Raw genomic sequence first — 16,732 nt, 5'->3', positions numbered from 1 at the left:
GCTTTACTTACTTGTATATAATCATATCCAAATCCTATTCTAGAATCTCTGGTGAAGTTCAGTGGTATAAGGATCAGACTGAGATTCAACATGGTGACAACAAATATGAAATGGTTGCTTCAGGAAAAACCAGAACACTCATTGTGAAAAATATTTGCAAATCTGATATGGCAAAATATACTTGTAAATCTGGATCAGAGAAAATCACTGCTAACATGAACGTAAAAGGTATGGAGCACTTGTTTTCAGTCTATCTCGATTGGAGCTAAATCAGCAGCTCGACCATATTTTGTGATAAGAGTCTTAGAAATCTTGTACTTGTAGTAATACTATGATTTGTTTTTTGGAGTTTATGTCCAAGTAAATTTTGAAAATAACTATGTTGGTAATCAGGTAACTGTATTTTAGATGGAATCTCCTTTACTTCACCACTGACTGAGACAACAGCATTTGATAAAGACAAGGTTACTTTATCGTGTGAAGTTTCCGATGAAAATGTAAAAGTTTTCTGGTACAAAAATGGAGAACCTGTTGCACTTGGCGAAAATGCAGTTGCCTCTTCAAACGGAAAAGTTAGGACTCTTACTCTTCCGTGGGTGACTATGCAGGATGCTGGAGAATATACTGTTGTGGCAAAATATGTCAAATCATCAGCAAAACTTGTAATCAAAGGTAAGGCATTAATATAGGTTACCTATCAGTATTGATTATTTCTGTCACTTACAGCTTCGTCTATGATTTCACAAATGTTTTCATTTTTGAATATTGTATTTAGAATCACTAGAATACACTCATGAGCAAATAGATTGTTCAGCATTGCTTGTGAACAATGAAAAAATAGATTGCATAATTGTCAAATTAATATTTTTCAATTTTAGCCGCTCCATCCTGCTTCATCAAAGATCTTGAAAATGTTTCTATACCACATATGGGAACCGCAACTTTCACATGTGAAGTGTCACCAAGAGATGCTGTTGTGACTTGGTACATGGGTGAAGATGAAAAAATGTCTGAAATTATTGCAAATGAACGATATTTAATAAGTGAAGACTACAAAACAAGAACTCTCATTATCAATGATTGTGTTGTAGAAGATAGGTAAGTCATTTTGTACAATGCTTCAGTATTTAACTACTACTACTCAATTTATGTGTGAGCATAATTAGAATAAAAGGTTACATATATTGCTCTTGATTCATTTGGTGTGCTGCAGTTAGCCTCTTGTCAATAAAAATAAAGCATATGTATTATTTGTCACAATAATTATTTATATATATATATATATTCATTTTATTATTCAGAAACACTGTTTCATGCTGCTTTGATGACCTGTCAACAAGTGCCAAATTGCATGTTGATGATCCTCCTGCATTTTATGTCAGAGAACTTGAAAATATTGTTGCAACAGAACGAGACAACATTATTTTTGAATGTGAATTATCAAGACCAAACGTTGAGGTTATTATTACCTTTATTAAATACATATATACCAATAATATTTTCAATCTCAATGCCATTTTATCATGCAACATCGCAACTCATCTATGAATTCAATAGATTAATTTTTATCTTTTTTTACTTAGATTGAATGGCTTTGTGGCGATGAAGTTCTGACTGAATCCGAACGCGTCATTTTTGTATCAGAAGGATGTGTTCGTAGATTATTGATTGATAATATTTCAATGAAAGAAACTGGAAAGTACACAAATAGAGTTTTCGGTGAAACTACATGCACATCGGCTTCTCTGACTGTAAACGGTAAGTTTTATAAATTTCCGACTTAATTTATACTATTATAGGAAGTAGTTTTTTGGAATAATCATTTTATGGAATAATAGGTAAAATAGTATCTGAAGCTTACTCAATTGATATAGTGAATAAAAGTAGATCTTGCATTTTTTTCCCATTTTTTATATTTCTAAACATCAATTTCTATATTTTTTTTTACAGAATTGCCTCCTGGATTCATCACCAAACCAAAAAATATTTGGTGCTGCAATGAAGATGAAGCAGTTTTTACATGTGAAGTAACAAAACCCATTTACAATGTCGAATGGGCATGGAATGGAAACATTCTAAAGTCTAATAATCGCTTCAATATCACATCTGATGGGGCTGAACATGTGTTAAAGATTAACAAAGCACTAATTTCTGATTCTGGCAAGATTACAGTCACATGTGAAGATGTTGTGGCAACTGCTGAATTGGAAGTTGTCCCTATTGGTATTGAGACACCTCCAAATGATGTTAGAGTTAGTGAGAAAGAGACGGCGGTTTTTGTCTGTCATTCCAACAAAGCAAACACTATGGTAAGTTAGGCTATTTGCTGATGAATACTCACCAATAACCTATTAAATTATAATTTTAGCATGATGAGAATTGACCATTGCAAAGAAATAATTCATATTGGCCATTTTAACATTGTTTGTAGATTTGTATTTATGGTAATGTAATCATCGGTTATGCAAAAGTGCTCTTCCATCTTTTTCAGCTCACATGGAGAAAAGATGGCGTTGAACTCAAGTCAGGAAATGGAATAGCAATGAAAGCCGAAGGCAAAAAGTATACACTCGAGATAGGAGATTGCTCATTAAGAGATGACAGATCTCTAATTACTGCCCAGGTGACTATTTCTTTCTAGAATCTTTTTGTCAAAGCCTTTATTATCGAAATTTTGTCCCGTATAAATGTATGCTTGTTTTTATTCAATATAAATTGGATTCCCATTTGTTTTTATATTTGGTATTTTTTTTATACTCCTATTTTAATGCGTCTCGGTAATTGCATAATTTGCATATCTTTTAATTTCAGATTAATGAAAGCATTTATCAAGCAAAACTAATTGTGTTGGAAGAGCCAGCAAACATTGTCTCTGGTTTCGAAGACCAAGAAGTTGAAGAAATGACTCGTGCAGTCTTTACTGTTGAACTATCAAATCTTAGTGGGAAAGTACAATGGCTTGCAAATGGAAAAGCTATTATATTAGGAAGTAATGAAACTGAGAAGATTCATGAGATTTCCTCTGGAACGAGACGAAGTTTGGTTATTAATAGTTGCCAAATGGGCACAGATGAGGTAAACGTCATTTTATAAAGTCACTAGTATGCCTTCATAGTTTTGTTAAGTTGTAACAATGAGTAATTATTTCTCATTGTTTTCTAACTCCAAATTCGTCTTCATAGAAAACGTATACCTGTCGATGCAATGGTCGTGAGATCTCTGCAAAATTGAAAGTTGTAGAAGCTCCTTTACGATTTATCAAGGGCTTGTATGATACAAGTTTCAAACCTGGATCGCATGTACAACTCGTATGTGAATTGAATAAACCCAATCTCAACATTGTATGGAGATTAGATGGCGATGAAGTGAAGGAAAATAGAAAAAGGTCCATTAAAATTTTGGAAGAGGTTAGAGCTTTTGATTGTGTAATTTTATTTCCATTTGCAAAACTGCTCTTTATTGTTGCCGTATTTGGTAAGATATGCTCTGACCGCTTATTATTTTTTGTCAGTTCCTCCACATATCCTACATTTGTCTGCAATTAATTACTGTTTAGCTCTTGTCATACCTCATTAGAACTAAATAGCATAGAACCATAGATGCTGTGATTTTCCATATCTTTTAGCAGTTCTGTTTTAAATGTATTTCAGTTAATTACTGTTTAGCTCTTGTCATACCTCATTGGAACTGAATAGATTAGATGCTGTGATTTTCCGTATCTTTTTCACTTGAATACACTTGACTATCTGGTTTTATATATAATATATACATATTTATTCATGGATTTACTATTTTGCTTCTTAGCATATTTATATAGACATCAATCAATCGAATAAATCAGTTATACACACAAGTTTTACAGTTAATACATTGATATCAGTTTTAAAACCTACATTATGTTCAGGGAAAGAAACATGTTCTTGAAATTGAGGATTTTGATGAATCAGATCGAGGAAAATACTCCGCGAAATGTTCTACAGCTCTCTGTGAAACGGAGGGAATCATTGATGTTGCAATTCGACCTACACTTTACATTCCTGATAAAGATATCACCTGCAGTTGTGAAGCAAATGCAGAAGTCATTGTAAACTATAAAGCCATTCCAAAGCCAAAAGTTTCTCTTTGCAAAGTAAGTTAAATAACTTATTTGTACGTTCAAGATTATTGATTGATAAAAATAAATATTTAATGATTACTTTTCAAAGTAGGGTTTAAAACGACAGAATTAAAAAAATGGGGTTCAAAAAAGTGGTATATGTTCACTAACATAAGAACAAAATAATATTTTACACAGGACAAATATACAACCACAGAGAAATAATATAATAAAATAAATGAAAGAAAGTTAGGATACAATACCTAGTATGGCAAATAGTTGTACTTGTGCAATGAGGTGTATTTATTCAATTCTTACTGCTTGAAAAATGTCTGATAAACAAATTTTAACTCTTTTTTATGTGCAGGAATCTGGTGATCAATTGGTTGAGATTGAGAGGAACTGGGAAATGACTTCTGAAAATATAAACATGATGTTCCGTAAAACTAAAAGATCTGATAGCGGTCAATATCTTGTTACTATCAGTAATAAACATGGAAAAAATAGTGCACCATTTGAAATCACTGTTATAGGTAAGTGTTCTTTATTACCAAAACTAGCACAAAATTGATGTACAAGATATGCTAATCATGCATCACAAAATTTTAGTTCGGTTCATTCTTGGGAGAATTATTAAAAATTTCTTTTACTGTAAATAATGGCTATGTTATATTTGGTTTTTCATAGAAATATGATTGGCCTGATATATCATATCCTGTTTATGCAACTTTGTAACTTAAATATCAAATCAACGAGCATATTATTCAGACAAGCCAGATTCTCCTCGGAATTTGTTGGTGACAAGCATCACATCAACTTCCGTCACACTACAGTGGGAGGAACCAGAAGAAGATGGCGGATCTCCTATTACCAATTTCTTAGTTGAAAAACGAGATATCAAAAGAAAAATGTGGCAAACTGTTTCTGATAAATTGGAAGAAACAACTTTCACAGTGAGTAGATCCTTTAATCTTTTTGTTAACTATTGTGTCACTTAATTAAGCTGATTTTCTTTATATTATTATTTTCTTTTTTCACAGATTGACAAGTTAACCGAAGGAAGTAAATATTGCTTCCGTGTTTCATGTGAAAATAAAGTGGGATTGTCAGAACCTAGTGAAATCTCTGATCCTATATTGGTCAAGTCAAAATTCGGTAAGTAAAAAATCTAATATTTCCCATACTGCTTACTGGTCTCTACTCCCTACGAGCATCCAAGATTACACTTTCCATTGACTGAAGTACTTTATCTTTATTTACGTATGCTACTCAATTTGTTAAGTCATGAACTGGGCCATTTACTACAATAATATATGCTGTGAATTCTGACTGATAAGCCTATCATAATTAAAGTTCTCATATAACAAATAGCCAGAGCAAAAAATAGAATAACATTTGTGATAATAGAGTATATTATTTCAGCATTCTGTTCTGTAGATACATAAATTCAATTGTTTAAGATACTTATGATTTTTACATTCAGAACCCCCTCAACCACCTCAGAAGCTGAGCGTTTCCGAAATATATGCTGATCACGTAAATGTGACCTGGCTGCCTCCTTCATTTGATGGTGGATCACCTGTTTCAAGATACGTACTTGAGTGCAGAAACAAACTAAGTTTAACGTAAGTGTTAATACCAGGTGCATTCGATTCGATTTGCCAGTGTGATAATTGTACCGAACAGTTTTCTGTTTATTGCAATATTTTTGATTATTAACTATTGAATCATGGTCTGGCAATTTCTTTGTAAAGCAACAATGAACAATAGATATCCAATACCAACCATCCATTGACAAATGATTAAATCCTGATTCTAAGATGAATTCATTGCAAGTGCGCTTGTCGTTTGGTATCGTCAGTTTCACATTTAATATTGGAATTTCTACATTGTTTTGTATTACTTTAGGTGGACATGCTGTGCAGTTACAGAAGGCACTGAATTGAAGACTGTTGTCACACCCCCAGAAATTGCGGAAGATCAGTCGTATTATTTCAGAGTAATTGCTGAAAATAAATTTGGAGCAAGTGAACCTAGTGCGGCTACAGAACTGATCAAAGTTGAGGATCCAATAGGTTAGTTCACTCGTGCAATAACTATATGCAACTAGTCTCATTATTCATTATATTAAAATAGGAAAATGCACTCAAAAGGGTGACTTTCCACTTCTTAGCAACTTTGATTTGCCAAAATCCGATCTTTTTTTCATTTAGAACCTCCTTCAAAACCACTTCAAGTTACTTATGACAATCAGACCAAGACCAGTATTGATATTTCATGGGCTTGTCCTGCTAATGATGGGGGCTCTCCTATCACTGGCTATGTGATTGAATGCTGTGATAAAGCTAATGGCAGAATGTTATGGAGGGAAGCTGTAAAAGTTGATGGAAGAGATTGTAAAACTTGCACAGTTCCTGATCTCATTGAAAATGAGCAATGTGCATTCCGTGTCAAAGCTATCAACAAAGCTGGATTAGGAGAAGCAAGTGATGCGACTCCATTTATAGTCATTGAAGAGAAAAGAAGTATGTGTTTTTTTCTTACATTTTATACACAGAAGATGCATTATTATTATGCTTTCAATAAAGAAACTGTTGTATTGAACTGGATTTTTAAAACAATTCTGTGAATATTTGATAGTTCCATGAATAGTATACTTATAAATCTCTTTGAGTAAATTTAAAATTCATTTTTCAGAACCACCTCAGTATGAGATAAGTGATGACCAACGTCACATTATTGTTGTTGAACCTGATGCAATTGAAATGAAATCTACAATATTTGGAATTCCTGTGCCATCTGCTACGTGGATTCGTTGCAACGATGAAAAAGTTCTTTCTGCTGATGACAGAACAACCATTGAAACTGGCAACACCTATGCTACGCTCAAAATCAATTCCAGCAGTAGATCTGAAGATACAGGGCTGTATAAACTAGTCCTGCAGAATTCTGAAGGACAAGTTGAATGCGAATTCAATGTATCAGTATTTGGTGAGTCAGTTATCAGTTTCGAAATGTTTACAGATTTGAATACTTACACATAAAAAATTAGCTAGCCGAGCTTAACATGCTTTGTGTTTTTCAGGTCCGAAACATTTCAGTGAAATTCATTCTTTTTTCTAGTTTTAATTCATTTATCACACATGCATCCTCATTGAACCTCCATTGTTTACTTTCTATTCTTGTTAACTTCTATTGCTGTTAAATCAAAATAGGCAGCATCCAATAACATTTCTAAATCAACTCCTAGCGAAACCAGGTGAAGTCGCCAACTTCAAAGCAGATGAAATCACATCATCATCATGCTATTTATCATGGGATGTTCCAACTGAAGATGGCGGATCGGAAATAATTTCTTATTGTGTGGAAAGAAGAGAAGATGGACGCAAAGCATGGGTCAAGGTACGCATAGGATCATTTATTTTTACAGGCTTTTATTTATTATATTCTACACTGTGACACATGAAGAACAGCAAATTAAATCAACATTTAAAACACTTCTGTGAATGTACAAAATTATTGCTGTTTATTATTTATTCACATTTGTTATTAACCAGGTTGCAGATGCTGATGTCAATGAACTCAGCATAGCTGATCTTCGCAAAGGAAAGAAATATTTCTTCAGAGTATGTGCTGAAACCAAGTATGGCAAGGGCTCATATGTGGAGCTTTCTGGACCAGTGTTGGCAGAAGACCCACTTGAACCACCTGGCCCACCAACTAACTTGGCACATTCTAATGTGAAGGTGGATTCAGTAACATTGACCTGGACTGCTCCTAAACATGATGGAGGTTCTAAAATTACAAGTAAGTTTTAACACCTTTTCTGGAAATTTTGAGTTGCTACGCTGGAAAATTGATATAATAAAGCTTATTGTTTTATAGGTTCATTTAACACCATATGCATATAGGTTCTTCGTTTTGTCATGCCTATCAGTTATAATGTGTTGGTTTTGCATTACATAAGTTGTAAATTTTCAAATTTCACTTCAAATTGTGATACAACAGTGTGCTGTGTCCATTAGCTTTCAGACTTCCACTCAATAATATTTTTTATTCTAGGCTACATCATAGAAAAGAAAAAGGAAGTGGATTCTGAATTTGTGACTGATCATCAAACTAAAGATGCTGAGACTCGTTGTATTGTCAAAGGCTTGGATACTGACACCTACTGGTTATTCAGAGTAAAAGCTGTAAACACAACTGGACCTGGAGAACCCAGTGATTCAACAGAATCTATCCTAGTACAAGAGGATAAAGGTCAGCTTCCATGCCTCATTATGTTCTGAAATTATGCAAAAAAATGTAAATCTTGGTATTTTAGTCTAGATAATAATAAAATCAAACTACTGGTATCATAATGACCCCATATATATTTGGTAATGTTTTAATGCTAAATCATATCCCACAATAATGTTTAAAAATTCAAGGTTTTAGCAAAATAATAACAAAAGCAGAAGGCAGGTATCTAAACGGCTTTATTTATATAAATGATATTGTTTTGATGTTATGTTATGATTTATCCTCTGATGCAGCTGCTCCTACTGTTGAATTGGATGAAACATCTAAGAAGGGTTACAAAGTTCAAGCTGGCACTACAATCGACATTGAAGCAAATATTGCTGGAAAACCGGCACCAACAACTAGATGGACTTGCAACAATGCTGTAATTGCACCTAGCGATCATGTGCACATTGACCAGACTAGTAGTGGAAGCATCTTTAGACTCTTGATGGTAAGTAAACTTTTTATATTGTTTATGTTGATTTCATAGAATTTCTAAATTGTGCATTTTTACCAAAGTAATCTTTAATTAAATATGACAAAATTTGGGAAAGAGACTTCAACATCAACAAAAATGTGAGATAAAAATTCATCCTAAAAATCATGTCATTGAAAAATCATTATCATACGTTTCATTTAATTTATTCTTTCAAATTTTGCAGACAAAACGAACAGACTGTGGAGACTATGCCATCTTTGCTCAAAACCAGCATGGAAAAGCGTCCGCACAATGTTCAGTCACAGTACTTGATAAACCTGGACCTCCTAACAGCATTGGTAAGTCAAATATACTTTGTTATTACAAATGCTGTTATTGTTTAATGATCAATTGTATTGTGTATTGTAGTCCTGTAGTCTTGTATTGTGGCCATGATTTCAAATTATTTTTTCTGGTAAACGTCTAGCTAATAGCAAACCAAAAATGAGACCGATCATATTTCAATATCCATTTACACATTTGAACATTCAAATTTGTGGCATTTCCATAAACTAATATTTACATAATGTATTTTTGCTGTTTCAGATGTAGACGATGTTACCAAAAGCACATGTACTTTGGTATGGACTCCACCATCTGATGACGGTGGTTCTCCGATTACTAAGTATGTGGTTGAGAGACGTGAAGCTGGACGTAAAATCTGGACTAAGATCAGTGATGAAGTAAAAGCAGATATCACCAAATATGATGTTACAAAACTCATTGAGAATCGAGAATATGAATTTAAGGTAATTATATTATTACTCAATTTTCTTATAAGAAATAAATTCTAATTATTCGATTATTGAGGATTAGGATTAAGTAATAACTTAATCACCATTTAAACAGCAGTCTTCTGTAGGAGGTATGTTGGGCTGCCATGTAGACAGTCTGTTTGGTTTTTAGCTCAATCTGACGGGATACACTGTTAATCAAGTGTATTGCACTAACGTACTACAGTTTATATACTTTGAATTTGGGATCACAGTTTCATAAGGTCAAATGGTAAACTTCATATATAGGTATTTATCAATTTCTTTATAACACTTCTTATATTTTTAGGTATCTGCTGTAAATGAGTTTGGAATGGGTGATGCTGTCATTTCATCAGTAGTCAAAGCCAAATACCCATTTGAACCACCGAATGCACCAGATTGTCCAGAGATTCGCGACGTTACCAAGAATTCTATGACTGTGGAATGGAAGGAACCTTCCTCAGATGGAGGAAGTGTAATCACTGGATATTATGTTGAAATGCGTACTGGAGTTTCTGGAGGTTGGGTAAAACTGACTAAAGAACCTCTCAATGCACAAACACTGTCATACAAAGTTACCGGACTGGCTAAAGGAAAAGAATACTCTTTCCGGTAAGTGAATTATTGTCAATTGGTTAGAATGACAAAATGGTTGTAGTTGAACAGTCATTTTTCTTATTCAAACCATTGCTTTGTCCCAGTTTTCATATTTCGAGAGCTATTGACAGTGCCTGAATAATTGACAGCACTTTGTATATGTAAGCGATTTGAATACACTGTTAAACCATTTTATTTGTGCTACGGTCTGATTGTGCATGCATATGGTAGCAGCATCTCACTACAATGAGATAATTACTGAAGTGATCAACTATTATGAAGATGATATTGATATTTTTCTCTAATAGTGTTATTGCTGAGAATACTGCTGGTGTAAGTAAACCAAGTGAAGCAAGTCTACCAATCAAAGCATTAGATCCCGTCAAACCACCAAGCAGACCCGGAAAACCAAACATTATGGACGTAAGTATTTGGTATTCATATATGCCCCGTTGTCAAAATAGATATTTTGTTTACATCTTTATTCTGCTATTCGTTCATCTACTTATTGGAATTCATTGAAAATGATGTATACCTAGTAACCGTTTTGCTGAACTAATGAATCTGTCAATTTTCAATATGTCCCACTCACACTAGAAGGCTATATTACTCCTATTGTTTTTTTAGAGTCAATAGGACCTGATATTGCCACACCCAAATTTCACTGGCTTTTACTTCACTAGCACACTTTTATATGGCATTTGATGCTGGCATTGTGGTGGTCATATAAGTAATTCGATATTGGTGTCCGCTGTCCATATATTAGATCACAGTTTTTTTGGGAGGGAGGAGGGGGATTTTTTTTTGTTCAGACTTTGCGGGTCAAAAATAGTTATTTTTTCTCATTTCAAACATTTAAATATATATTATATACAACAGGTAACAAAGAACACTTGCCGCCTTCGTTGGCGAGCACCAGAAACTGATGGTGGAAGCCCAGTTACCAACTACGTTATTTTGGTCAAGAAACGAGAAGTTGGATGTGAAGAATGGGAAGGAGACTTCGTTCCTTGGGAAACCACAGTGAAAGATTGTGAACACACAGTGCTTGACTTAATACCACTAAAGCTAGAATATTGCTTCAGGTTTGTTACCTTTTCGTTTTCAAGTTGTGTTTATGACCATTGACCACAATGTAAGTAAAGTGATAGTATTTGGCATCACCATTTTAAATAAGTGCACTTCACTTGATGGATCTAGTTATTTAAATACTTGTTTAAAATTGTAAGTATCAATACTCACAGAAGGTTAGCGTTCAGCATTATTTTAGTAATCTAATTACTAACATGCATCTCTTTGGCATTATTTGTCAAAAGTGATTAGTTACATATTGTAGTTGTTAATTAATCATTATGATCCAATATTTGCTACAGAGTTTTTGCTGAAAACAGAGCTGGAAAGTCAGAAATGAGCGAAGAATCAGATCTCGTCATTTGCAAACCTAAATTAAAGAGTCCAGACCCACCAACTGATTTTAAATCTGTCGGAACGACCAAAACGACCATCAAACTTCGATGGGAAAAACCATTGAATGATGGAGGTGCTGAAATTACTAACTATATTCTCCAGAGAAGAGAATTGAGACGACAAGCATGGACAGATGTTTCCAAGGTATGCTGTGGTACAGAATAGCTTAGTAAAGAAAAAAAAATTGAATTTCGAATATTTCTTATATTAACTTGTGTAATTACTTTAAAACCCACTTTTGTCATGTTGGGTAAATTAAAAATGTGGCTATATTGAGACAAGTATATGTATGACAATATGGGTTTCTTTCTGTTGGAAGGTGTACAAGTACAATATAAGCATCTAACTTAATATTTATTTGCAGGATATAAAAACTGAAGAATTCACTGTCGAAAACTTGAAGGAAGAAGTACAATATGAATTCCAAGTTTGTGCTGTTAACTCTGTCGGCCAAAGTGGTTGGGCTCAAAGTTCACCTATTGCTGCAGTGTGCATGTTCAGTAAGTTATACTTTGTCACAACACCACTTATATATAACTCCGTTATTACATTATGTACCATTGTAAATAGTTTGCATGGCTCAGCATTCAAATATTTGTTTCAATATTTAGAAGTACCAGATCAACCCCGCAATGTCAGACCAAGTGAAATATCAAGGAAACATGTCTCACTTACATGGAGAGAACCTGTGTTCGACGGTGGAGCTAAGATTACATGCTACATCATTGAGAAGCTGGAACTTCCAAAGAAAAAGTGGATAAATGTTGGCAAAACTGATAATGCTGATTGCAATTTTAAGGTAAAGAAAAAGTTTTTTTTTCTAATAATTCAAGATTATATGACGACAGCTGGTTACGTTTTGGCATAGTTTGTTTTGCCTAAGTAGACAGGATCTCAACATCTATGAAACTATTTCTTACATTGTATATTTACATAACCTATACATATTGTCAATAAATAAGTGAATATTAAATTATTTGAATATTGAACTTACAGACTACTGATGTGAAAGAAAACACTCAAGTACAATTCCGTGTCAGTGCAGAGAATGAAGCTGGCGTTGGTGAACCGAGCGAACCTACTGATAACATTACAGTCAGAGATCCTATTGGTAACATTTATATTTACCAGTATATGCAATATTTTACCGTTCTATTGCCACAAACCTTAATTTGCCTATATTTGTAATTTGTATTTACACTATCAGAAACGCCAAGTGCCCCACAAGATGTCGACTTGGTATCTACAACTATTACATCTGTGAAGCTATCATGGAAACTTCCATCTTCGGACGGAGGAGATAAGATAGAAGGATATTACATCGAACGATGTCTGGCTGGAAGTGATGACTGGACTCGATGCAACGTTTCTCCCTTCACTGATTGTACTGGCGAGGTGGGCATTTATGACAAAAATGATGGTATATGGCTATACGTAAAACTAGTCACTCTAGGTAAACTATGCTTGCATATTGTCAAAAACATAAGTACTAACTTTCATCTAGAATATTTGGTTAACATGAAAATTTTCTCATACATATATGCAGATTATTTTCACGTTCATGGGTCGTCAATTATCATCTTTCACTTCGTTTTTCATGTTGAATACAAGATTTTATTTATTTTATGAAGGTCACTGGTTTGAGAGAAGGTCGTACCTATCAGTTCAGAGTTCGTGCATCAAACTCAGCTGGTATTGGAGACGCAAGTGCTGAAACTATACCCATTACTGCTCAAAGACCAGATGGTAATTATTTCATGTTTTTATAACAAAATTTCAGCTAGATTTTCTCTCATTCATTATATAGTTGGTAAACAAAGAGTTTTGATATTTTTCTAACATTACCACCAAGGATTTGAAGTGTCAAAGGATTCATGGGATTTTTATTTTACTGTCGATGGTGATAAATCTCTCTACAAGATCTCTCAAGTTTATTTTAACATATCAATTTTAGCTGCCCCGACTTGTCAGCTCGATAGTGAAGAATTGGTGATTGCTGGAAACAAAATGAGACTTAGAGTTCCGTTCGATGGATTCCCAACTCCTACTGTATCATGGACGTTCAATGATATGGATCTGAAAGACAGTATCAAGGTAAGTATTTGATTACTTCAAATGACAAAACTAAATAATTCTTAATACTTGACTAAGTATACTAGATAATCTCCTTCCACAAAGGCTGGTTACACTCGTTACTCAGTAAAACAATAACTGAACTTATTACTCACTGAAACATATTATATAATTTTCTTATATTCATAATTTAATGCAGTTGAAAAATTATATCAGTTCTTGCTACATAAATTTAGATGGTCACAAGTCATTTTTAATTTTATTGAAATTCCGGGCAAGCGGCTCCTTCAACGCCAAAGTTTATGTGTAGCCAGTATCTTTTTCCTTGTCGGTTTTTCAACAACAATCGATCCTCTTTATTGCTAAGATTATTTATTAATTGTTTCCCATTTATTTACATAGGAATCTGTCGATGATAGCGTTGCAACTCTATTCATCCCAGCTTGCTCAAGAAACGATGGTGGCAAATATGAAATCACTCTGATCAACAGAGTTGATACCTTTTCAGCTTCCTGTCAAGTCAAAGTTATTGGTAAGTTTGCCCTCATCCTCCTCCTTATTCGTAAACTGGTTCCAAATTACAAAAATTTAATTTTTTACAATTCTTCATTTCTAGATGTTCCTGACACTTGCTCAGATTTTGAAGCAACAGAAATCCGTAAAGATTCTTGTATACTGGTTTGGCAGGAACCTCAGGACGATGGAGGATGTCCAGTGACACATTACAGCATTGAAAAGTAAGTTATTCATTTCAAGTACTACTTACATTACACAATGTTACATAATCATATTAATGGTTTCAAACTTTGATATCTATCGTATTTGCCTCATTAACTTGTAACACATGCAATTTGCTTTCAAGACCAATGCAACTTTGTATAGTAGTTTATAATATTTGCGTTAATATGCATTACACTGATGCTGAATGAGTAAAAAATATTACATGCAAACAACAAAGTAAAATTTTCTCCCCAATAACATTTAAATTCTTCTATAATCTAATTTTTTATTCATCATTTCAGGCGTGAAGCAGGTCGTAGAACATGGATGCCTGTATCCAAGGATATCAAAGGCACAACGTTCAGAGTATCAGATCTTGTGAAAAATCAAAAGTACAACTTCAGAGTGTGTGCTGTTAATGAAGTCGGTGCTGGAAAGCAAGTAGAACTTCCTACTGACATTCTAGCAAAAGATCCTATGGGTATGTATGAAGCACTATTTAGACTGTTAGTTGATCAATCAGCTCATCTAATTATGCATCTTATGTTCAGTACCTCCATCCGCTCCGCTAGAATTTTCTCATTCAAACCCAACATACAAATCTCTTACTCTGACATGGAAGAAACCAGAATCCGATGGCGGAAGTCCTATTATTGGATATTGTGTTGAATTTGCAGATAAGGTTTGTTGTTTATAATCACTAGAATGGACACTTCAGATCATTTTATTCTGATTTAATATAAAATGGTGTCCTATACACTACAAATCACTGGGTAACCTGAAGGAAACCACTAATTAAGTCTTTCTTACCTGTTATATATTTATATCCTTCTTATAGGGTTCAGACAATTGGACTGTTTTTGCTAAAAGTCAACAAGCCCTTACATGCGTTGTAAAGAACCTTGCTGCAAATGTTGAATACAACTACAGAGTATCAGCTCACAATGAGGCTGGTCAAGGTCCATTTGCTCAAACAGATGAACCAGTACTTGCAAGAGATCCGCTTGGTAAGTGTACTTGCACATGCCTTCTTGTGAAATGTTTTGTTGCTATCTCCATGAACTTGATCAGTTAGACATGTATCTTTCTTGATAAGCATTATGATTTAAAATGAATTCTATTTTTTTCAAATTCAACTTTAGCTGCTCCTACGATTGAGTTTGATTCTCACATACAACAAGGATTTGAAGTCAGAGCTGGAAAGAAGATTGTTCTGACTGCTCTCTTCACTGGCGTTCCCAAACCAACAATCAAATGGTTACACCATGATGAAAAAGAAGTTAATATTACAGAAAGCAAGGAACATACAATAAGGGTTTGTACAATATATATTTTTTCATACAATACACAGACCAATTTTATATCTGTCCAGTATCCAAAAAGTAATTAGAGCATTATATTTCATAAGCTATACTGCATTGAATACCCTGTATAATTTGTCAATATTCTAATAAAATATCAATAGTGGCATAGTTAGATTTATTACTATAATTTGTTAAACTTATTATTCAGACTTCATCTGACAACACAGAACTATCTGTTGCAAAATCATCTCGAGCAAACAAAGGCAAATATGTTGTGATAGCTGAAAATGATCAAGGAAGTGCAACTGCTACAGTTGATGTGGTTGTTCTTGGTGAGCAGTTTACTTCCAAAATTCTGGATATTATAAAAATATTTGTATCTTGTCAGGTTTCTATCTTAAACATCGTAACTTAACTAGTTTATATGTAAATTTGATATGAAAATAAAAGGTTTAGTACTGTTCTCTTATTATAAATTTTGTTCTTACCTAGATTTCCCATCAATGTGCACACCACCTTGGTCGTTTGAAGATTCAACAAAAGATGCAGTGACTCTGAGATGGAAAGCACCTAAAGATGATGGTGGTTCAGAAATCATTAATTATACTTTACAAATGAGAGAAAGCAATAAACAGGTGAGTATTTAACAATTGATTACAACATCCAAGATGTGGAATTACAGAATTTTCATTTATTTGTTCATTGTTATTGCATTGCCTGCATGTAACATAATTGCTTACATCAGAATCATTGATCAGATATCCAACGTATAAAAAATAAATATTGCATTTTCAGGCATGGAATAACGTCTCAACTACACTGTCAAACACAAAATGGAGAGTGACCAAACTTGTGGAACACAAGGAATATGTTTTCAGAACTGCTGCAGAGAATAAATTGGGACTTGGACCATGGTTTGAAAGTGCTCCATATGTTGCGAAGATGCCATTCGGTGAGT

At 33.8% G+C, this 16,732-nt stretch overlaps 2 protein-coding genes across 2 annotated transcripts in view; one reads left to right on the top strand and one right to left on the bottom strand.

Moving 5' to 3' along the window:
• LOC120329268 (mitogen-activated protein kinase kinase kinase kinase 3-like) overlaps nt 1-16,732 on the bottom strand; it is a 362,445-nt gene that overhangs the window by 12,831 nt on the left and 332,882 nt on the right. The window lies entirely within an intron of this gene.
• The window catches only part of LOC120330499 (titin-like), a 281,688-nt gene that overhangs the window by 166,520 nt on the left and 98,436 nt on the right, over nt 1-16,732 (top strand). Inside the window, exons 147-188 of the mRNA XM_078118750.1 lie at nt 44-228; nt 409-672; nt 879-1,098; nt 1,302-1,458; nt 1,584-1,758; nt 1,951-2,309; nt 2,492-2,623; nt 2,812-3,075; nt 3,183-3,407; nt 3,905-4,129; nt 4,464-4,629; nt 4,865-5,049; nt 5,137-5,251; nt 5,580-5,721; nt 6,005-6,171; nt 6,310-6,621; nt 6,794-7,087; nt 7,347-7,498; nt 7,654-7,903; nt 8,159-8,356; nt 8,632-8,831; nt 9,043-9,157; nt 9,405-9,607; nt 9,921-10,225; nt 10,519-10,633; nt 11,090-11,295; nt 11,584-11,821; nt 12,042-12,177; nt 12,289-12,476; nt 12,674-12,788; nt 12,885-13,072; nt 13,309-13,423; nt 13,632-13,771; nt 14,153-14,282; nt 14,367-14,487; nt 14,773-14,951; nt 15,022-15,152; nt 15,309-15,477; nt 15,613-15,785; nt 15,983-16,106; nt 16,267-16,409; nt 16,570-16,726. Of these exons, the coding sequence (XP_077974876.1) occupies nt 44-228; nt 409-672; nt 879-1,098; nt 1,302-1,458; nt 1,584-1,758; nt 1,951-2,309; nt 2,492-2,623; nt 2,812-3,075; nt 3,183-3,407; nt 3,905-4,129; nt 4,464-4,629; nt 4,865-5,049; nt 5,137-5,251; nt 5,580-5,721; nt 6,005-6,171; nt 6,310-6,621; nt 6,794-7,087; nt 7,347-7,498; nt 7,654-7,903; nt 8,159-8,356; nt 8,632-8,831; nt 9,043-9,157; nt 9,405-9,607; nt 9,921-10,225; nt 10,519-10,633; nt 11,090-11,295; nt 11,584-11,821; nt 12,042-12,177; nt 12,289-12,476; nt 12,674-12,788; nt 12,885-13,072; nt 13,309-13,423; nt 13,632-13,771; nt 14,153-14,282; nt 14,367-14,487; nt 14,773-14,951; nt 15,022-15,152; nt 15,309-15,477; nt 15,613-15,785; nt 15,983-16,106; nt 16,267-16,409; nt 16,570-16,726 (7,778 nt within the window). The remainder of the gene's footprint in view (nt 1-43; nt 229-408; nt 673-878; nt 1,099-1,301; nt 1,459-1,583; nt 1,759-1,950; nt 2,310-2,491; nt 2,624-2,811; nt 3,076-3,182; nt 3,408-3,904; nt 4,130-4,463; nt 4,630-4,864; nt 5,050-5,136; nt 5,252-5,579; nt 5,722-6,004; nt 6,172-6,309; nt 6,622-6,793; nt 7,088-7,346; nt 7,499-7,653; nt 7,904-8,158; nt 8,357-8,631; nt 8,832-9,042; nt 9,158-9,404; nt 9,608-9,920; nt 10,226-10,518; nt 10,634-11,089; nt 11,296-11,583; nt 11,822-12,041; nt 12,178-12,288; nt 12,477-12,673; nt 12,789-12,884; nt 13,073-13,308; nt 13,424-13,631; nt 13,772-14,152; nt 14,283-14,366; nt 14,488-14,772; nt 14,952-15,021; nt 15,153-15,308; nt 15,478-15,612; nt 15,786-15,982; nt 16,107-16,266; nt 16,410-16,569; nt 16,727-16,732) is intronic.

The sequence above is a fragment of the Styela clava genome, chromosome 12 (genome assembly GCF_964204865.1).
Source record: "Styela clava chromosome 12, kaStyClav1.hap1.2, whole genome shotgun sequence".
NCBI lineage: Eukaryota > Metazoa > Chordata > Ascidiacea > Stolidobranchia > Styelidae > Styela > Styela clava.
This window is presented reverse-complemented; position numbering and strand designations above follow the sequence as displayed.